Source organism: Cucumis melo, chromosome 1 (genome assembly GCF_025177605.1).
Source record: "Cucumis melo cultivar AY chromosome 1, USDA_Cmelo_AY_1.0, whole genome shotgun sequence".
NCBI lineage: Eukaryota > Viridiplantae > Streptophyta > Magnoliopsida > Cucurbitales > Cucurbitaceae > Cucumis > Cucumis melo.
The window spans coordinates 9,888,278-9,911,702 of NC_066857.1; the positions used below are offsets into that span (position 1 = coordinate 9,888,278).

At 31.0% G+C, this 23,425-nt stretch overlaps 1 protein-coding gene across 4 annotated transcripts; it reads right to left on the minus strand.

Annotated features, from left to right (window-relative positions):
• Positions 1–11,299: 11,299 nt before the first annotated feature.
• Positions 11,300–15,083, minus strand: LOC103500431 (OBERON-like protein). 4 transcript variants are annotated; one of them, XM_051081856.1, is made up of 4 exons: positions 14,862–15,083; positions 13,999–14,091; positions 12,752–13,850; positions 11,300–12,056 (listed from the first exon to the last, which is right to left on the minus strand). In XM_051081856.1, the coding sequence occupies exons 2-4, from the start codon at positions 14,035–14,037 to the stop codon at positions 11,473–11,475; spliced, it is 1,722 nt and encodes a 573-aa protein (XP_050937813.1). In that variant the 5' UTR covers positions 14,038–14,091; positions 14,862–15,083; the 3' UTR covers positions 11,300–11,472. The 4 variants fall into 4 exon arrangements, with proteins under 4 accessions (XP_050937813.1, XP_050937889.1, XP_050937838.1 ...); XM_051081932.1 differs by lacking the exon at positions 13,999–14,091 and having other exon boundaries at positions 14,862–15,082; XM_051081881.1 differs by lacking the exon at positions 14,862–15,083 and having other exon boundaries at positions 13,999–14,834.
• Positions 15,084–23,425: the final 8,342 nt, after the last annotated feature.

The window sequence follows — 23,425 nt, forward strand, 5'->3', positions numbered from 1 at the left end:
TTATTATGTATATACGTTTGATATTAAATTTGATGGAGAGTTGATATCGTTTAGACATTAGATATATAAACGATCGCTTAATATTTTTTATGTTTATTAAGAAGATTATTTAGACTTTACTAAATGATCGCTTAAAGATATATACACGATCTTTTACATTAGTGTGATACATATAAACGATCGCTTAAAGATATAGGCATGATCTTTTACATTAGTGTGATACATATAAATGACCGTTTAATATTCTTCACCTGTACGTTAGGAAATCGCTTAACATTTTTTAGATATTAGTGTGGTTTATATAAACAATTGCTTAATATTTTTTATGTTTATTAAGATGATCGTTTAGACTTTACTAAATGATCGCTTAATATTTTTTATGCTTATTAAAAAGATCGATTAGACTTTATTAAATGATCGCTTAAAGATATATGCGCTATGAGTATTTCTCTACACAAATATTTTTATATTTTTATACAATTGTTTTGTGATATGTATCTAAATGAATACAAACATTAACTTAAAAGTAGAAGAACCAAATATATATTTATTTACCAAAAGTATTTATTTGTCTAAAGTTTCAGTATATACTGTTGTCTAAACAGTTTCATGTTTTGCATAGTTAGACAATCATGGTCAGCATTTGTTATAAGACATTCAATAAATTTAGAATAGAAAATGCCACAATTCAACGAACGCCCTTTCTATAATGTGGTATTCGATTTGAGTACTGGCCAAGGGCCATATTTGAATTGTTTTGAATGAAGGCCCACTCCAATTTCAATTGCGAGTGAGGTGTGCATCGTGCAGGCATTTCAAGAGCTTGATCAACAAGTTTCTTCTCAAGATAATTTTGCATTGAGTCGAACACGTAGATCTTGTATTTCCTCACATCAGCTGCAATAACCGACCAGTGTTCTCTTATGTTGATGCAGCCAATCATGTAGTTGACATCTCCCCACCCTAGTTTTTCTTGGAAATCACCAACAGCTGTGTTGAAATAGTATTCCAAATCTTCTTCTGTTCATAGATTTAAGTATGTTGTTGTGTCTGTCCATTCAACTTTCTTATTGTCTGTTGTCAGCAGATGAGTATCAAAAAGACGTTGCCAAACTATGTAGTGTGGCTTATTGATTCCAGTCTTGAAGAACAAGTAAAAAAATTTAGTCAGAATATAATTATGCAGTTTAACTTCTATACAAAAAAAAAAAATATAATAATAAAATAAAGAATGACAACTTACTATAAACGCAGAATCTATTACTCTAAAAGTATACTTGCAAAGTTTCTTGATATGCAACATTTTTTTCTTCAAGTGGGATAATAGAAAATCCATGGTCTACAAAGAAAATTAAACGATCGTTTAGTGAATGAAAGGAGAGTATAAGCGATCGTTTAGCAAATACAAGTGATCGTTTACTTACTAAGCGATCGTGTAATATATATAATCAATCGTTTGGTTAGATAAAGTATGTTGTACTCGATCATGTATTTTTATATATAAAATGAAATCTGGAAAGAGTACTTACGTCTCCTAGTATCCATATGTTTTCTTCAAGCTTTTTGAAAAAAATCTTTCTTTCTGGTTGTGGAGACTAGTTTCCTTTCTTCATGAGTTATTTTTCTTGATTTTTTCCATTCTAAGTATTCCTTCGATAATTTTTCATCCACTTGCTAATGAGATTATATCTATCTACATCTATGATTTCAACATCTGGGACAAGTATTGTAGGTTCTGATATGATCTCAGTAGATGTTGTGGGTGGATTAACTTGTTGATCTTAACCAGACACCTTTTTATTTGCTATTTTACATAGCTTTCTTCTCTTCATTAGTCTTTTTTATCTTCATTTATTTCCTATAATGCATAATGTTATTAACTAAGGAAAGAATAAAAAACAATAATAATTAATGCAAAGTACTTTAGAGTTCTTTTATATACATATTGATATACATTCTACATCAATTGTAGAACTTTCTTTCTCCATTACTGGTTCATTTTCAACCAAAGTAATTGCTTCATCATTTTTTTGAATCTCAACCTGTTGTTTTGTTGTTTCCTGTAATGTATGATATTAGACAAGTAACAAACTATTAATTTAAAGGACTACACATTTTGTTGTGTATACATACCAATGGAGATTCTATTTTTTCACTGGAGGTAGATTGCTGCACATTTCCAATTGATGTTCAGTATGTTGTTTTCAGTATGTTGTTCTTCAACATATGGTTAGTCATTGGTGATCATATATTCTCTATTTTGATGATCATCATTGTCATTCTGATGAGTATGATCATTCCTTTGATTTTGATTTTGATTCTAATAAACAAATAAAAACGAAAATAAAATTAAAAAATAATGTATTGTTAACGATCGTGTATATAAAAGTAAACGATCGTGTAACTTTGATAAACGAACGGATATTTTAGCTAAACGATCGTTTATTTAAACAACTGATAAACAAAATACTTTATGAAAACAAATTTTACCTGGACCAATCTCTCGAGCATCTGCTTCATTTCAAACAGCTCCAATGACTGCTTTCTGATTGTGTCATCCATCCTAGAGACTATAGAAGTCAGTGTGGATAAATCCTTACGAACTTCTTTTATTTCGTTCTTCAGTTTCTTGTAGGATTTTGAATGACTTTGTTGTTCTTTGTCATTGGACTTCTTTGATCTACAACGTTTTTTGTTGGTGATTGGATGCATTTCAGACTGGTCAGCCATTGTTTGACTTTGTTTCCTTTGTGGTGACAGTTGTGAAGATGAATATGATTGCTCTAATGATTGGTTGTTCATTGCATGATCAGGAGAATTGGTATCACTGTTGTTAATATCTAGAATTGATTCATTGTCCTCCATTTGCATGTTATCATCCCCTCAAATTTGACTCTCCATGAAAGCTTTCTCTTGGGTTGATAGCTTCAGTTTAGGTTTAACAACAGTCTGCAATGTTACAATCAAAGAATTATTAATATAAACAATCAAAGAATTGTTAAACTAAACGATCGTATATGTTAAAATGTAAACGATCGTGTAATTGTATTAAACAATCGCTGATAAGTTTTACTTATATTTTTGTTGTCGAGAATGTTCTTTTGCAACATTTTGTAAGATGGAGCTTGTGTACAATATCCAGGTGCTCACTTGCAGTTGAGAGTACTTCATAAGCCCACACCTAAAACATTTAAACAAATATGTTAAACTTTGATGCTTAATTTGCATTTAATTAAAGTGTATAAACAAATAAAAATCACCTGAAAAGCAAGAGCGTAGCCTTCGATGTTGTAGTATGCCACTACTTTGGAACTTTTTGTTTCTTTAGCTCGTATGCTTCTTTTTTCCCTTGTAGACTTGTCTTTAAACTATTGAGCATACGAGTGTAGAAGAAAGTTGATCAATTAAAGCTTTTAAATACTTCATCATCATCAACTCTTCCCAAAATATCCATGTCAAACTGTGTTTTCTTATCCTTCCCGACCATCACAGTTTCTATAAAGATAGCCAAGGCGACCTTCACAGCATCGTGATCATTTGTAAACTCAAAATTCTTGAAAATTTCCTGAATTTCCAAGCATGTTATTATTTTCTTGTTTCCTGATCCGAATAGAAGGCTTTGTAGGCGCTTGTTATCATAATCTTTCCTCAATTTTGTGTTTGTTGGCCACAATCCAGTCATGATGTTAAATTCCTTTTGGGTGAAACGAACGTTTTTCCCCAAAACTGAAAAACAGATTCCATCTGCGTTGGCTTCTTTAGGTATCTGCTTCAGCAAGAAATGATAGATCAACTGGCCGTTGAAGACCATGTTGACATTCAGCAATGGACCACAATTTATTTTGGCTGAGATAGCCAATCTTGTGCACTTGGCATGAGATAGTGGCAGGAAAATACTTGTCGCTAGGTACAGTCATCCTGAAAATAATGATCATAATATACTTTCGTTATGTACACGATCGTTTATAAAAAAAAAACTAAACCATAAACCCTAAAATTAAACTATTGTTTACTTGATGTAACACATCGTTTAATCTAAATAGAAAGACATTCGTAATATAGTTAGTCTGCAAGTAATAATAAATTGAAACATTTATCAATCTGGAGAATAGAAGTTTAAACGATTGAGAATAAGAATTTAAGAACAAAACGATAGTTTTTCAAGACAGAAGTCGAAACGTTTGAAATATAAAGGAAAAGTTCAGCAAAATACCTTTTGACGTTGAAGAGAAAAATGGAATTGGAAATCTTTGAGACGAAATGCTGAGTGATTAGTGTGTTTATGTATTGTAAAGTGACAGAAAACGAAGAAGACGGAATGTATATATTGGTTGTTTTTACCAAAGGGACAATATTGTAAATTCGCATACTTTTTTCTAAAATGTTGAATCACATTATTTACTATTTAATATATATATATATATATAACGATCGTGTAATTCAGTCAAAACAATCTTTTAAAAAATGTAATTGATCGCGTTGTTAAACGATTGAAAAAGCATATAATGTTAAACGATGATGTTGTACAACTAAACTATCATGTAGAATATCATTTATAAGATGTTGTTAAACGATGATGTTGTACCATTGACGCGATCGTGTAGTATATTATTTAAGCGAATATGTATATATGCGATTAAACGATGATATTGTTGAATATAAACGATTGTAGTAATAAATGTAATTGATCCCTTTATACCTTTTACAAGATAGTGTAGGATATGAAGAGTGAAATGGAATACAGATTTCTGAAGTATAAAATAAAGAAATTTTCGAAAGATAAATTTAAAGATTTGAAGCTTTACAAACATTATAAATCATCTATAAAATATTGAGAAATTTGTAGGTCGAAGGATGGAGCAGTATCAATGTATTCTTGAGTTGACATTCTTCTTTCGTTTCTTTTGCTGCTTTCTCCTTGTGTTGAGACTTTTGTCTTTTTTTGTTGACTAACATTATTTTCTTTTTGCATTTCTTTAATTTTTCTCTTGTTTCCTTTTGTTTCAACTTCTTCTGGTTCTTGGCTGCTATCAGTGTTAATTTCTTCTTGTGGTTCTTGACTGCTATCAGTGTCAATTTCTTCTTCAGTTTTAGTTTCATTATTATCAAACTTGTCTTCATCAATCAACTTTTGTTTTCCTTTTGTTGTATCTTTTGTATTTTCTTCCCCTTGTTTTTCTATTTTTTTTCTTCAACGATTACAATATTTCCCAATTGAATCTGACTTCGTTTTGTTTTTTCTTCCTGCTCCTATTTTCAACTTCTTCTTCTTTTTCTCCATCTTTAAATTCAATTATCTGAATATAAAAAGAGAATGTGCTGTCAAAATGATTGTGCAACAAAATGTAGACAGTCGTGCAATATAAAGATCGTTTAAATATGTATATACGATCATGAAAGCAGCTGAGTAGCAAAGAATTAAAAAATATATAAATTAAAGAATTACAAACTAAACGAACAGTCGTGTGAAATATATAAACGATCGTTTAATACAATTAAATGATCGTTTAGTTATTTTAAATGATCGTTTAGTTACGTTAAACGATCATTTATCAAAGTTACACGATCGTTTAGTTATATTTAAACGATCATTTAGTTATATTTAAACGATCATTTAGTTATATTTAAATAATCGTGAAACCAGTTGTATATTAAACAAATTAAAACCTATGTCAATACGTGTTTTTTTTCCTAAATGAATAAGCAAGTTGTTTTTTTCGTCTTCTTCATCTATCTGCAAGCACATAAAGTAAGAATGTTCAAAGACATCAGAAAGAAAACACATCCAGACAGATAAATTATATCTGTCGATACAAGTTATTTTTATTGTTTGGAAAATAGTTAAACTTGCGACAATATTTGTGTTTTGGGTGTTTCTAAATCTGTAGTTGCTATTGTTACCAAACTATTTTGTGTTTCCAAAACAGCAGTTTCCTGTAAAGAAAAAGAAACAACATAATCATGTTTTATTTTATTTGAAAATTGAGGAACATTAAACAAAACAAAGGAGTGCAAAATGAACAAGGCACTAACCGTAGGACAATTTGTTGTTGCATAATTCACCATTGTATTAACTTGTTCATCATCATCAAGAAGATCAAGGCTACAAGTAGGTGGTCTATTTTTCTTCACGACTTTTGTATATAAAACTTCTTTCTCATTCTGTTGTTGTTGAAGTTTGGCTGATGGTGGTGGAACACTCAAGCTTGTCATAACCATTGTCAACATGCATTTTATCTCTTTTATTCCTTGTCTTAATAATATTTATTCTATTTCTATTTGTTCTTGATTTTTTCTGATTTCACTTATTTCATTTAAGATTTTATTTGTTTCATTTTTTTTCCTTTGTTTCTCTTTTTTTCCTGTTGCTCTACTTTTTCTTTTCTTTCCTGCTTCTCAATATTTTTTAAATATCTCAAAATTGTTTGAGACTCTTCTTCTGATGAGTCTAAAGGTGTCATGAAGAACTACAAATAAAATGATGTTAGATTATTAGTGAAAAATTGTTTGCAAAGGTATTAATAAACATTGATAGATTTATATCATCAACTATTCAAGATAAAGATGGATAGAAAATCTTTCATTGTCTATCTGGATAGACATATATATAAGCATGCTCTAAGTTTATTTACATTCTCAGATTCAAAAATGTCGATGTTTAGAGTCCTACAGTCACTTGTTTCCAAACATTCCTATATTACAATTGGTGGCCCTTCCGTTGCAAGCTTTCTTCCAAATCCAACATCTAAATTGGAAAGTCTTGGTATTTTCTCAAAAGCTCAATAGACTAAAACTAGGGAAAACCCTTGAAGGTATACAACATCCTTGTAGGTATGATGGTTTTTTCAAGAACTGATATGTTAGGATGTATGATAACCTCCCCCATGGATAGCCTTTGAAGATTTCTTCATTATCCAATACGTCTATGTAGTAGAATTATGTGATTGTGTTGCTGTTCGGGAATTAAAAATGCTTCTAAGATATAGAGGTTTACTAGTTTTTCTTTCAATGGGTCTTCCTTGTTGCACAATACTTTGAAAGTTCTTTCTATATCTCTTCTTATTATAAAGTCATCATGACGGAAAAGCGCATTTTTCAGACTATTTTCTTTTCTTTCTCCTAGATTTAACTCAGGGAATTTGTGACCTTTTAGTTCAGTCACAAAACAAAAGTCTTTCAGCCCAAATTCTGTTATATGTCCATTGAAGTTGAAAGCAAGGACATTAGTTTTTTTTTTGTATGGCATTGTTTTCTTAATAGAAAATTCAGGAATTGTGTTGGTATTTTGGCCATTTTAATGTTAAGGAACTGACTAAAAGGACTATTTGTCGGAACTCAAGAGACAATCCTTTTGTCTATTTTTGAATTTATCTGATTCAATATTTCTAAGCTGTAGTATACAATAATTCTAAGGTTTTTTTTTTGTTCATCTTCCATAATAATGTCATTTGGATAGTGTTTCACCTATTGAATGACATAATAAATAGTATGTTTCAAACAAGGGTAAGTTTAAACAAATTTAGAAATGCATAGCACTATAAAGAAAAAGATACACAAATATACAAGCTATATAGACAGATATTCACATTCTAGTTTGTTACCTTTATTCCTTTTTCTTTCTTCTATCTTTGCTTTACACCTTATTGATTTGCTACACGATGCTTGTTTATTCTTGCTCACCATCTATTTGTAAAAAAGAAAACTAATATAAATAATATTCAATGAAATATATACAAACAATATAGAAACAGACATGTTTGTATGTGACATAGATGGCGATAGATATAGATTGATCGAAATGAATATAGATTAAGGCCTCTTTGTATGCGATATAGATCGTGCTAGATAGATGTGGAGATAAATCGAAATTAATATAGATTCAGACCTTTTTTATCCTTGCTCACCATCTATTTGTAAAAAAGAAGATTAATATAAATTATATTCAATGAAATGTACACAATTAGTATAGAAACAGACATATTTGTATGTGACATAGATATAGATTGATCGAAATGAATATAGATTAAGACCTTTTTGTATGCGATATAGATGGTGCTAGATATATGTGGATGATGGAGATAGATCGAAATGAATATAGATTCAAACCTTTTCGTATGCAAGTTAGATCGTCGATCGCGACAGTTCTGTTGAACTAGTTACCAGGATGTAAACGATTGACGACGAAGACGATGAAAAAAAAAGTCTGAGCAAATTCCTTCACCTTTTTATAGCCCATTTATTTGGATGACATTTTTGTAATTACGATTTATTGGAGTTTCAGTAAATTTTCGTTTATAAATGATCGTTGAAATTTCTCTACACGATCGTGTATACTTAAACTTTTTCGTAATCTTTACTGTTAATTACCTTATCGTTTATATATATGATTATTGTTTATATAATGTACATAATCGTGTATGATTATCGTTTATATTTACAAACATGATCAGATGCACAATCGTTGAAGTATATTGTTATCGTTTAGCGTTTATTGTTGATCGTTTATGTATTTGGTAATTTACAAGATCGTGTATCAATTGTATATTATTCTACACGATGCCGTCTAATAATCGTTTATTAACATTAGTCGCGCACGTGGACGTTTAATCGTGCGTTTCTTGGGGTATTTTTGGTATTTCGCATTGCGGGCCTATGGATTTTTTCCGTTTCTAAAATTGTTATATAGAGTGTAAATAACTTGTCGCTTTGATATATTATTATAAAGACTCCTTAATTATAAGTCTTTAATCAAGTGATTAATATATCATACATCATCATCAACGTACATCAGTCATCAAACATCAACATAGCATCTTAGTTACATCAATGCATAATGGAAAATTACATGCTCTTAACTACAATTTGAATAAGGTCTAGTAGGAGAATCTCTTACCTAGATTTTAGCCAAACCAAATACTTCATAGTTGACAGTAAAAATTCTCCAATTAATTTGATCCTCATCATAAAAAGAATTTTCAGTATCTTATTCAATAAAATTAGCAATTGGCTATCATCCAAAAGTTCTCCCAAATTAAATAATTTCTTAAAAATTGGGTTGAAACCGATTTAATCTTAATCTTGAAAAATCCAAGATTAAATCTTCAAAAATTAGCCAATTAAACCTTTAAAGAAACACCAATTGATACAAAATTAAATTAACAAATTATTAATTTAATTATCTTAGCTTATCAAAGTTACTCAAATGTAGGTTGAAAAATTCTCGATGGAAAAATTATCGCTTTAAATCTTCAAGTTTTGCCAAATATCTTAGTGAAGAAGATTAAAAACTTTTTTCTTTTTTATTTTCTTTCCAACTTAAGTATTATAATATTATTTATAAACCCAAATAATAATAATAATATTTATTATTATTATTTTCTTTTCATTTTAGGATATATATATATATATATTATATTCCTATTACCTTTTCTCAATAAATTTTTTATGGGCACAAAATCTTAGGTATTTATAATCATTAATAATAATAATAATAATACTTTTTTAATATTATTATTATTTTCTTACCAAAATCTATAATAAAACATATATATTTATTTAAATCATCATTCTCTGTTCTAAATAAATATATCATTTTTTTGTCCAATCAAAATCGACCATCTTGGACTATATTCTTTTCCAAATAATTATAATTATATTCCGTCATATAATTAACTTTACTTTTTCATATTAATTATTTATACAAAATCAAATAATTAATATCATATTCCACCAAAAATCTAAATTATTAATTAAATATATATATACTCAATTAAATTCAATTCCACAAAAACCAATTTTTTTTCTTCCAAGATCTCAAATTAACTTAATCTTCGATTTTTTTAATCAACCAAATCTTCTCCAATAAATCACTTATAAATTTCAAAATAAATTATCTTAACCTAATAATAAAATGTTTGCTCCAATCCTTAATATAAAACTTAAATAATTTAACATAATTAATAAAAATTTCTTAAAGTTTTGGGATATTACAATTCTTTTTTCCTAATAATTATATTTCAATATATAATTATCAATTTTTATTTTAAATAAATTCAATTCCTTCTCAATCCTATCAACTTCTTTCCATAATCGATATTTATTTTTCTCCAAAATAATTAGTTATCTTCCACAATAATTAATTATTATTTATCTTTCTCCAAAATTATTATTATTATACAAATAATTATTTTTTTTCCAAAATATAAATATTTTCCTTTTTTTCTTAATAAATATCGTTTCTCCATAATACATATTATATTTTTCTTAAATAATTGTATTTCAACAAATATAATTATTTTTCTTTCCCATAATAATTATATATATATATATATATATATATATATATTTCCACATATACATATAATTATCAAATCTCCAACAAAATTTCCATTTTACAATAACATCCATAATTATTTAATTTAATTCAATTTCAACAACACCAAAAATCTCCAACTTTACTCAAACCTCATAAACATACAATTTAATCGAAAACTCAACAAATATCACGAGCCAAAACCTCTAATTAATTAAATATTCATCCAACAAATATTTAATTAATTCTAATTTCCACAAAAATTAAATAATTCTCATTAAATGGATTCAAAATAACGTCCAATTAATTAAATCTAATTAAACAAAATTAAGATAACTAACTCCAAAATTATCTTAATTTTGGGTATTACAAAATATTTACACAAGAATCTTGAAAATATAAAAAGCCTCCAGGTTTAGAAAATACCAAAAATGCCCCGTAACCATGTCGTCAACAACGCGCGTAATATATTTGGTATGTTTAGATTTTGCTATTGTTTGATACACGATCGTTTAGATTTGAACGATTTATTTTCTTAATTTTATCGTTTAATTTGGTTACAATCGTGTAGCTTTAGATTTGTTTACACGATCATTTATTTTATAAAGATTCTTTTGCCTCACGATTTGGTCAAACAATTTTTAAAAAATCTTTTTTTAGTATACGGACATTTAACGATTTTTTTCAAGATTTTTTATACACGATCTTTTAGATTTAGTTGCCCAAATTCAAATGTCGTAAGAAGAAATTACAGCAAAAAGAGAAAGACGATATAAAGAAATCACAACAAAAAAAAAACAGAAAAACAAACTTGAAATATTTAAAAATGACTAACTTTATACACATTGTTAGTCGGGTCGTAATGTTTATGAAAATTTTTCTTTAAAATATATTTATGCTTTTGTATTTCATTTTTCAACCCCACCCTCACAACATCAAACATAATCTTGGTTTGTTATAAACAATCTACTTAAGTTAGACATGATAGAAACAAGGAATGACTTGATTACTTTTACGATACAGTATCTGAAGATCCAGTGAGAAACAGCTTCATACATTATCAGACAACAAAGCAACATAGCTAACAACGTTTTAATATACACATCATTGTGCTCCTAGAGCTTAGAATTCACAAGGAATTAATCCCGAAGAATTCTCATTCATTTAGCTGAGTCAGGCTTAGAGGCATTATAAAGCAAATCTTGAATTTTTGAATACATAAGCATCTGAGATGGATCAGCTCCACAACTACTCTGTAAAGGTCTGGAGCTTTCTTGTAGCTTAATTTTTTCAAGCAAATATTGTTTTTCTGCCTCAGCTTCATTCAGACGTTGTTTCAAGTAATTGCTAGCATATTCTTCCTCAGACTTCTCTGTTTTTGCAAGAGCAATCCTCCGTAGCCTCTCAGCTTCTCGTTTTGCCTCGTTGGCCTTAAGTTGGAACATATCAGCTTCTGCACATTTAAGTCTAACAATTTTCTCCAGTTCTTCTATTTGTAGCTTCTTTCTCTGTCTGTCAAGCTTTATCTCTGCTGCTTCCTTGGCCTTGTCATCAACCTCACGGTTGAAGGCCTCAACATCCATACGAGCCTTTTTCCAGCTTCTCATCTTCTCATTAGCAACTATTTCCATTTTTTTTATAACCTCCTGCACCACTTCAGCGATTCGATTGCATGCTTCCTGTGGAGCTGCTAACCTTCCTCCTTCCCCATTTTCAATACTACCCATGGAGTCTGTCTCGTTCTCTTTATTAAGACAAAGAACGTTAGATTTTTTTTTTACTATTACTAGTAAAACTGCAAAGCTACCAAGTAAATATAGCTCAAAACTAGCTCAACTACCCAGATAAAAGAAAAGCAAAATACCAAAAGAGCTCCTCCCAAATGGAATGGATTGCTACTTGAACTCCAACATCAATCTCAGTTCATTCATGGCATACCAAAGAGAAAAATCCATGAAATTTTCTTGTTTACTTCTATAAAAACAACACTGCAGAGAGGTTAACTATCTTTCTTTATAAAATTGTTCAAACAGCATGTTATTCATATAACCAAATCTTGCAACTACAGAAAAGAATAAGCTAAAAGATCCACCTTTGAGCTTTCGCAAAAAGTACGAGACTACTTCTAACAGAAAATCTTCTTCCATTTTAGTTGTTTGTATCATATGAATATAGGGCCATATTGAAATCCAAAACATTTAATAGTGTAGCTGCCTAATGAATTCATAAACAGCAAAAACACATATCTTGGGGCCAGATAAAGATGTAATCATGCTCATTTTTAAAATTGGAGAATGAAAACAATGAATTTATACTAGACAGTTTCTCATTCTCTACATGGAACTGAATCATGCACCCTTTGACAGTCTAATGCACAAAATTTATTCCTAACGATCATCAAGCAAAACCAAAAATATAAAGACCTTATCAATGATGTACCTTGAAAAAACATCAATATTGCTTTGCATGCCGCTGCAGACTCCAGAGCTCCATTCTTAATTTTCTCTTTGAGTTCTTCACATTTCCAAAAAAGTTTCCTCCCTCCAAGGTCCTCACTTCCACGAAAAATTCTACTGACAAAATCAAGCTCCTTCATGAGAGACTCTTGATCCCAGGAAGGTGCACAATGTTGAAAAACATCTGTAACCCAACCAAGTAGCTCAGAAGTTCGATGGCAAGCTGGGCACTTGAAATGCATTTCAGATCGTGCTGTCCCAATTCTTACTGAGGATCCCATGCAGATCTTTCCATCACGAATTGCACAATCAGTGTGAGACCAATGAGAACACAAGTCACAACCAATCCAACGACAGGTGTTAACTTCAAAATCAAACTTGTTGCATATTACACACATGCAGAGATTGCAGAAACCATTTCTGCTAGCACATATCTCACAAGTGCAATCATCAGCCGGAAGCTGGTTTTGGCAAGCAATATTTCTACACCTCTTATACACAAAAACCTCAATGAGTGTAGTTTGGGAAAGGCTAATATTTGGATGCAAGAAGGCCTGAATTCCTGTATTGATGGCAACTAGAATTTCAAGCTGCACCCTATGAGCTCTTATCAATGTTTTTGCAGTTAAATCAGTTCTACGCTGAACAAGCTTTTGCAACATAAAAATCTCATCTCTCTGTTGTGCACCGACATTTCCATCAAGAATAATTCGAAGCCCATTCTTCAAATTTTCCAGAAAATCCTCTGGTAAGTGATGCATCTTTTCCGCAATTACCTCAATTCTATCTCTAGCTATGTCACGAAGGGAGATTTTATCAGCACTAGAAAGACGATGAATAACTGACTGTTCCACAAAGTCATTATCTGCCTTTCCATTTTCCATCTTCTTTACCATCACTCCATCACCAATAGGCCAAGTTTCCTGAGAACTGGCACTCTCAGTAGGAGACTCCTGAACTTGGACAGAATTAGATCTTAGTACCTCAGGTGAATGTCGGGGGTTTGAGGGAACTAATGAAAGGGAGGTCTGAAGTTCCTCAGGTCGAGGCTGTTGACGTATGTGAACCATCTTTGATGCAGGCTGGTGATGAATGTTGGAACCAGTTGATGCGCCAGTTAATTTTAATGTAAAAAAAGAACGATCATATGAATAAATAACCACCATCAACCTTCACTATACAAGTATATATACTCACTATAAGAAAACACATATACATTACACACTTTACCTGTGCAGGCAATATTCTAAAAGAACTCCTAATTTCCATTTCACCACATCAAAAGCGAAGGCTGAGTTATTCGATCCTTCAAAAAAGCCCTTCCTAAGATAACCACCAAGGACACTAAATTCAATTGCATACGGCTTGGAAATTCGAGGAACTATCAACTCCTAGCTAACTTTTAACCTCAGAACCAAAAAGTTTCATTAATCTAATAATTAAGGCTCGTTTAATAACCATTTGGTATTCTACATTTAATTTTTGAAAATTCAACTAAAACACAACTTTCATCCATGAATTCCTTTGTTTAATCTACGTTTTACAAACGTTTTAAACCACTAAGCCAAGTTTTGAAAAGAAAAAGAAAATTAGTTTTTGTTTTTGAAAACTAAAAAAATAAATTATTACTAAACGTCATCCATCTCATATAAATTATAAGAAAGAAGCACTAAGATTTCAGGTTCAGGCAGTGATATTTCCAGAGAAAACCTGATGCAGTTAACCATGGCAGAAAAACCCTTTCCAAAAAGTAATCAGGAAGGGAAATATAAGGAGTCCATGCTTCTAAAACGATTAAAAATCATATCCATAGCAAAACTCAAAAGAAAAAATAGATATTCAAGCAACAAACCGAGTTTAAAACTAGATCAACTACAAATAATCACAACTGAACTAAGAACCTAGATCTCTTAGCATTGCTTGAACAAAAGCTCAATGAATCCACTACTTTAACAAGAATGAACAAGAATGAACAAAAGCCTCAGTAACAAACAGAAGCAAAATTAAATTCCAAAGATCAACAAAAAGAAAAAACCATAAAATCCGCTCAATTCATCAACTTCCCAACTCAAATAAAGAAAGAAAAAACTTACCGACCAAACGGATTCGAGATTCTTAGCCGATAAAGGCTGGGAGAAAAGCAAGAAATCAGAAAAGGGTTGAATTGGATTTCATAATCAGAATGGTAGTTAGCAGATTTTAGATTCCTGAAAAGGAAGGACGAACAAGGGCCGACAGAGGTTGAATTGGCGAACCATTTTACCGAGAAGAAACAACAAAGACGTGGTCTTTGCGAGTAGAAATGGGTGAATAGGGGGGAATTTCGTAAACTAACCTAAAATGAAAAAAACTTTTTTACCACTTCCGAATGTGTAAAAACTTTATTATAACTAATATTTTTCGATGTAAATTTACACTCTTATCCTTCTCTATTCAAATCAACATTCTGTTTTCTTCTATCTAACTAATTTCTTAAATGCATTTTTCCAGACATTCAACAAAAATATTTATTCTCAACCAATATTTATCCATAATTATTGAATGAACTTGTATCAATAATGGGAAAAAAAAGTCTATCTGACCCATTAATTCTCATTTTATACTCTTCACTTAAAAATTCTTCTTTAATCATTCTCTCTCTAAATATCTGAAGGTAAATGTTTGATTTCATGTCTGCTTAGAAACAAACGAAAGTGCGAGCGGTTGATTTTTTCTTTGCACGATAGTTTATACAATCACCCACAACCGTTTATACAATAAACCACGACTGTGTAACAGTCCAAACTATCAAATAGTTCTTTATATAATATCGTGTAATAAAAATACAAGCGATCGTTTAGTTATTTACATACGATCGTTTAATTTGTTCCACACGATCATTTAGATATTTATAAACAATCGTTTAGGTATTTATACACGATCATTTAGTTATATATACATGATCATTTAGTTCTTTAAACACAGTCGTTTATAAAATTTTAAACCACCATTTATTCTTTAACATTAGTTTGAATCGTTTAGTTAATAAAAAGTACTCTTGATCATTCAGTATAGGGTTTGAAGATGGCCATGCTCTGAATATTTGTACAATTTGGTTGAGAATGGGATCATTCCTTAAAAAAAAAATATGTGGGGGGTTAGAAGAAAGGATTGAAGGTTAGAAATGATATTACCTATTCTGAACTTGTTAGTTATTTACACCAAAAAATGAACATTGGTTCGGATATGTTTGACATACATATCAAGTGTTGTTACGAGCTCAATGTTCCAACCCTTCCCTCCCATATAATTAATGATGATGATCTCAAAATTTTTAGAAGGCAGTGAAGCAACTAAAATGTCATTGTACATATCAACGATAGCTAAAGAATTGATAGGGTTGATACAAATCATACGTATAAGGAGTACAATCGGAGGATCCCAACCACTACATCACGTGGTATTCCCTTTATGCGAACGATCCTAACCATTCCATCTTCATTGCATGGTATTTCGTCCATGTCTCCATTGTATGATGACAATACGACGTGTGGCTTGGGCGACAATGGGAATGAATCTTGGGGTGGCCACAATGCACATGAGACTTTGGGCTCATGATGTGATTGAAATGAATATGGTAGATCACAAGCATCTCCACCTGTTCAAACCCCATACTAATCCAAATTTGACTTTTTTTTATGTGCAAAGCACGTCAAAAATTGTCTACCTTGATGGTCTTTGCCCATCAAGTAGGCAGACATCAAGAAAGTATATCCATCAAGAACTATTTCTTGATGACCATAACATGTCATCAAAAACCATTTCTTGATGGTATTGGTAATGAAGAAAGGAAAATTTGATATTTTTTTCCCATCAAGTATAATGAAAAGCTCATTAAGAAAACAAATTTTCTTGATGGTCAAACCAAGTCATCAAAAACGCTTTCTTGATGGTTTTGACCATCAAGATTGGAGACTTTGTTGTCTTTTACCCATCAAGAATATGGAAAAGATGATCAAGATAGTCATTTTCATTGACATGTTTTGTCCATCAAGTATTATCCCCGTAATGATGATCTTTTACCACAATTAAACTCTTTTGTTGATGTTATTTAATCGTCGACTATAACAATTTTTTTAAAAAAATATGGGTCATTACAACCCTCCAATATATACAACATGTAATCAAACCTGAAATTACAGAAACGTCAAAATATGCAAAATCTGCATACATACAACTACAAACCAACTTTAAACAACTTGGGTAAAATACCAACAATTGCAAATATTATATCATTTAAAAAATCAAAATGTATAAACAACTTGGTACAAAATATGTCCAACATCATTAAGAAAATGAAAATAAACTTGTAATCAAAATTACTAATACATCTACAAGTCTGTAAGTTTGAAACAGGTTCAAGTAATATGTTGTTAGGGGTCTTTTCAAAAATATAAAAAAGGGCAAAATATTTACACTCTATAAAATAATTCCAAAAACGGAAAAGACCCAGAGGTCCACCGTATAAAATACCAAAAATGCCCCGTCAACTACGCGCGCTTAATATATTTGCGATCGTTTAGATTTGGTTATTGTTTGACATGCACTCGTTTAGATATGACTACAATTTATACGCAATCGTTTAGATATGGTTACAATTTATACGCAATCGTTTAGATATGACTACAATTTATCTTTTCAATTTCATCGTTTAATTTTGGTACACGATCGTTTAGATTTCTTCATACGATCTTTTACTTTTTTTTACACGATCATTTACTTTTTTTTTAAACGATCGTCTACATTTAGCTACTGCAATCTAAATGATTTTTTTTCAAGATTCTTTATACACAATCTTTTATTTTTTTTACACAATCGTTTATTTTTTTACATGATCGTTTACATTTGGCTACTCCAATCTAAATGATTTTTTTTCAAGTTTCTTTATACACAATTTTTAATTTTTTTTACACGATTGTTTACTTTTTTACACGATAGTTTACATTTGGTTACTCCAATCTAAATGATTTGTTTAAAGATTCTTTATACACAATCTTTTAGATTTTGCTATTTTTTATACAGGACGTAAATAAAAAAGAAAAGAAAAAAGACGATGGAAAGAAATTGCAGTGAAAAAAGAAGAGGAATAGTAGAAAGATGATGGAAAAGCGAAAAAAAAAAAGAGGAAAAGAAGAAAAACCATGGAAAAATTAAATGACGTAAATAAAGAATTGAAAAATAAGAATGATGGTGGAAGGAAATTGCAGAAAAAAAAGAGGAAAGAAGAAAGAAGAAATCGCAGGAGGAAGACAATGAAAGAAATAATAGGAGGAAGAAGAATGAGGAAGAAAAGAAGATGGAAAGACAAATCTGGAATATTTAAAAAATTGCTAACTTTATGGGATTTGTTATATGGGTCGTAAATAGTTTGGTATTTGTTACATTTACAAAAGTTTTCCTATGTTGTTATTATAATACAAATATAAAAATTAACAATATCATTTTAATTAAATTTGATAGTCATTTTAATTGAGGAGTAAAGATTATAAATAAGTATGATAGTAGCAATTCTCAATTTACCTCTAAAGCATCAATCACCTTTTGCTATAGCAATCAAGAAATCAAAATTTGCATGTGTCAAGAAAAGACAAATTTGTAGTAGTGCCACCAGTTTCATTTATGGATGCACCACCATCATCTGATGCTGTAACTATATCAACTTATATCTATAGCAACTTATGTGTTACTACAAATATATTTTAAAAAAATTGTAACTATGTCATTAGTTAATTGCTATAATGGAATATATGTTACAACAATTTAAAAAACATTATGAAAAAACCGTCTTCAATATGTAAAAATAGCAGTCAAAATTGCTTTTGTGTTGTTAAAGATAGTTGCAATTTCATAAATTTCATAAAGATTCTTCAATTGCAAATACCAGCAGAATTTTCTTGATAGGCCAATCTAATCAAAGAAATTAGAAAAATAAAAAAAAAACAAGGGATAACTAACGTAAAATTTGGAGATAGCGTTTGAAAATATAGCAAAAACCGACAAGAATAAGAATTTTAGCAAATGGGGGCGTGTGCATTTATGAAATTTTGTTAATCCCAATTCTGCCCCTGATTCTAGGATAGTTCATAGGTTCAAAGTATAGTGTATTTTAATGGATCCATCATGCAGGAAGGTTGTCGGATTTGGGAAAAATGCTGTATTTTACAAACTCAATGATTCTGTTAAATCCTAATAAAATTTGGGATTTTGTTGCTAGATGAAATTGCACCGAATTCCCCTATATTAGTGGAAGATATATCATTCTGATTTGTAATTATTGATCACATTATATCATAAATCATTTACTAACCTTTCGAAATTATATAATTAAATAATACATAATATATACTTTAATAAGATTTTGGAATTACATAAGAAAGTAATACGTAATAACTCTTTTAATTAGATTTCAAAAATAATGATTTTCAGAAATATGTAGTTCTAATAAGGGTGGAAAATACGTTTATTTATATTTTTCCTTTTTATTATTTTAAACTGTATCTTTATATGTTTATTTTCTACATGTCTATAGTCTATATTTAATATATTCCATTAGGGAAAACTTGAAACATTGTTATATGTTTAGAGTCTGAAAATACAGGGTAAATTAGAAAATAAACGATTTAGATTCAAAAGTGTATCCTCTATATATAACTTATCATTAAAAAATAATTAAAAAACAAATAAACGATTTAGATTTAAAAGTGTATCCTCTATATATAACTTATCATTAAAAATGAAAATAAACGATTTACATTCTACAGTCCACGACATTTTTATTTTTCTGAACTTTTGCAGTAATTCTAAAGATGGAGGAGATCCTGAATGTGTTTTGTTACCTCATAATTGTCAAGGATTGGGGTGTTATTAACCATCAATTTCACTAAGTTGCAGGAATTGAAGCGGAGCGAAAGAAGGAGCAAAACAAACCTTGTTCTTCAATGGACGAAGCTGGACACCTTTTGATGAAGAAGATTTTTTGCAGAGACCGCTACTTTTTCAATGAAGAAGATGATGAAAGTTTTAAAGAATATTTCCCTGAAGAAGACAAATGATGCTCTTTCTGTAAATTCGAGGAAGGTTTTGAAATTGGGGTTTGGAAGAAGATGAAGAAGACAAGCGATTTTGGAGAGAAATTGGGGTTTTGATGGGTTTTAATTGGTTTAACTCTTTTGGTAAGGTAAAATTAGGGGAGAGCTGTAATCATTGTTGTTTGGGGAGCTTGAGTCAATTATGGGGTTTTAGAATAACTGTACTTGGGATGTTAGTTTTTTCACTAGAGTAGGGGCATTTAAGACATTTTTGCAACAATCTTTTTTCCCATTTTTTTTCAAAGATTTTGCTATTTCACCAATTTATATTAAATTTTGCTATTTATCCAAAGTAAACCTACAAATTTGCTATTTTTCTCGTCAGCCCTTAAATATATTTCTTAATGGGTTATACCCATCAAGAAAACTAGTGCCAAAATTTAAAATTGACGATTATTTAATGGACAATGTTCGTCAAGTAATATGGTATCTTGATATGTATAGTCCATCAAGGAAGGGTTTTCTTGATGGTTTCAGACTATCAAGAAATATGGTAATCTTAACGTCTATTACCCATTGAGAAAGACTTTTCTTGATAGTTTTTGCCTATCAACGAAATAACAACCCGAGAACTCATACCTTTTGACCTTTTGACCTTTTTACCTATTTGTTCAATAAAATAAGGGATATTTTCTTGATCCATATAATTGTCAAGATAAATATTGCATCAGAAAAATATTTTTTTTGATGGTCGTTTGTCATAGTCATCAAGAAATCAAAATTTTCATGTATCAAGAAAAGACAAATGTGTAGTAGTGACTGTTACTTAAGCTTAATTGAAACTCAACTCGTCATACCAGATGAAGGGGTCGAGGATCCATTTACTTACAAACAAGTAAAGAATGATGTAGACTTATCAATAGGTAAGAGTCATGGTCCTCAAAATGGAGTCAATAAACTTCAATTCAATATGAAAAACCACTACTACAAAATATACTTTACTTGACACTAGGTATTTTTACATACTTGACGTTTTTGTTAAAAAAACGTCAAGTATTGACCATTTTAAAGGAAAAATGTCAAGTATATCTAAAAAAGTGGAGTTTTCACAGAGTTTTTCGAATTATTTTACGTTAACCTTTACTTGACGATATTTTCGTGTCAAGTATAAAGGATATTTTACTTGACGCTTTATTTGCGTCAAGTATTGCGAACATTTATTTGACGCGAAAAAAACGTCAAGTATAGTTTAAAGAAGACAAAATTTTCACCTAAGTTTTCAAATTATTTTATGTTAGCTTTTACTTGACGGTGTTTTAGCATCAAGTATAGTGCAGATTTTACTTGACGTTTATTACGCATCAAGTATAGTTGACATTTGCTTGACGTTGAAATAACGTCATGTATAGTTAAAATTTTGATTTGATACTTTGAAAATTAATGTTTTTAAAAATGTCAAGTATAAAAATATAAAAATAATTTTTATTTCTCTCATTCTATTAAATAAACTTATTAAGATAAATTTATTAAAATAAAGTTATCCCCGTGGAGTGGGCAATTTTCTATTGAATTCAGCCAATGAAAGATCTCGAAGAGCGGGATGAGAGAGCTCAAGAATCTGATAAGTATGTTCAAAAAGGGTGGCTTAAGGATTTCTTCGGGGGGCCAAAGGAAAAATGACTATTTTGACACACATGATTACTTTGACTTATGGGTTATATCAACGAGTTCATGGAGGACAAGCCCCAGTCCCAATTCGCGGGAAGGCGTACTGAAAGCCTCATAGTAGGCACATATACGGTTCTCATTCTCAAAAAAGGACAGGTATTTTCACCTTCGAGCGCTGTGTCTGGATGAAATTTTGAACCTAGATTTAGACTCTTTTCACTAGAAAGATCATTTCTCAATAATGAGAATTTGAATGGCATTTTGAATTAATGCCACTCAAACTTTCTTTCTCAAAATATGAGAGGAATGCACCACCCATTCATCTTTCGAGTACCTCTGGTGGCTCCTTACCGCTCCGCTCTCAGAGTTCTTAGTTGCACTCCTGTTAAGGAGCTTCGCCTGGAGCGCAAATGAACGAGTCAAGAGGAATGAGAAAAGTCTGGCAAGTCAGAGAAGGGTTTGACTTGTTGGAATCTTTGTTCTCTTAGGTCCCCATTTTCATGGTTTTGGGTCCACTTCTTCTCTCTTTATTCAATGAGCTTTGCTCATTAAAAGGCAAACTTTCAGTCGCTTTGCTTCGCGCCTCTTGATTTGTCCTTACTCGCATACCGATCAAGAAAAGCAAGAGTGGCAAGATCTACTGCTCCTGCTTAGACTCCTACTCCAGGAGAGTCTCAATCATCCCATCTCGCTACAAAAGGAAGAAATTCAATAAAGTGTGAAGCTCTGAACAGGAAAATGATTTGGGGCATTTTCAATCAAGGCGCTGGGCTGGGTAGTGGACTCATTCCACCGCCTCGCTGATCATTCATTCTCATTTCGAGACTTTTGATTCATCTTTCTTTTTCGACGATGCCTCGTGGGAGTCGAGTTATTTCATAACCTTCGGACCATTAATAGTCGAGTTCACATTACTAAAGAGAAGAGGTATTCTGTGCTTACAGGTAATAGTGAAAGGGAAAAGAGTGAAGGAAGAAAGAGCTGAGCTTCCTTGCCTCATCAAAGGCTGATGGATTTATTAGCAAGAATTATTGCAGTCGGATAATGGCTAGGAGGATTTCAAAGGCATTATGGCACTAAGATTTCTTGGTTGCAAGGAGTTAAGAGCGAAAGTCATTATCCTGAATATCTGAATAGGACGAACCGCCCCATGGTTTGTTTCGGAACAAAATAATTAGAATTAGGCTCGTGGAAATGGCCAGCTCGACTAAGAAGGCGCAAAAAATTTGTGAAAGAGAGAGAAGAAAGATTTGGGATGCCCTTTTTGCCTTGCCTTGATTACTGGGAAAGATGATCTTTCTTCTCTTGTTGAGATGAGAAGCACAAGATATAAGTCTAGAGAAGGACTCATTTGTTGATTTGTGCTCCTTATCGGTACGTGGTAGCTTAATTACACCTTGACCACGCCTCATATTGATTGATCACTCTCACCCTTTCATGCCTTTCTCAATCCTTTCCATTAAGCTCGAACGGTAGGCTTTCCTCTTTTTAGTAGGTGAGTCATTAAAACAAACTTATTAAAATAAATTTACTAAAAATAATTTTTTAGAAATTAATTTAGTAAAAGAAATTTATTAAAATAAATTTAGTAAAAAGAAACTTATCAAAATAATTAACTTATTTTATTAAAAATGAATTTATTAAAAATTTCCCTCTAGACCTCTCACCTTCCCCTTTTCTCTCCCCAAACCCTCAATCTCTCTATCTCTATCTCCATCTTTAGTCTCTCTATCTTCACTAGCTGCCCACTACTGCCCACACAAGGACTCCATCACCGGCAACCATAGCCACACAAACTCACTGTAGTCTCCATTTTCGGATAACACGACCGATGACATCTCCAGGCCTTGTCCTACTGATAGTGATCGACGGCCTTCTGACGGTGATCGACGACCTTCTGACGGTGACCCATGACCTTCCGA

What these genes read in the sequence shown, in the direction of transcription:
- LOC103500431 (XM_051081902.1), bottom strand. Translation starts at nt 13,934, where the DNA reads ATGGTGGTTATTTATTCATATGATCGTTCTTTTTTTACATTAAAATTA. An exon ending in AATATTGATGTTTTTTCAAG is followed by an intron (nt 12,057 to 12,751) that starts GTACATCATTGA and finishes GTCTTAATAAAG; the next exon opens with AGAACGAGACAGACTCCATG.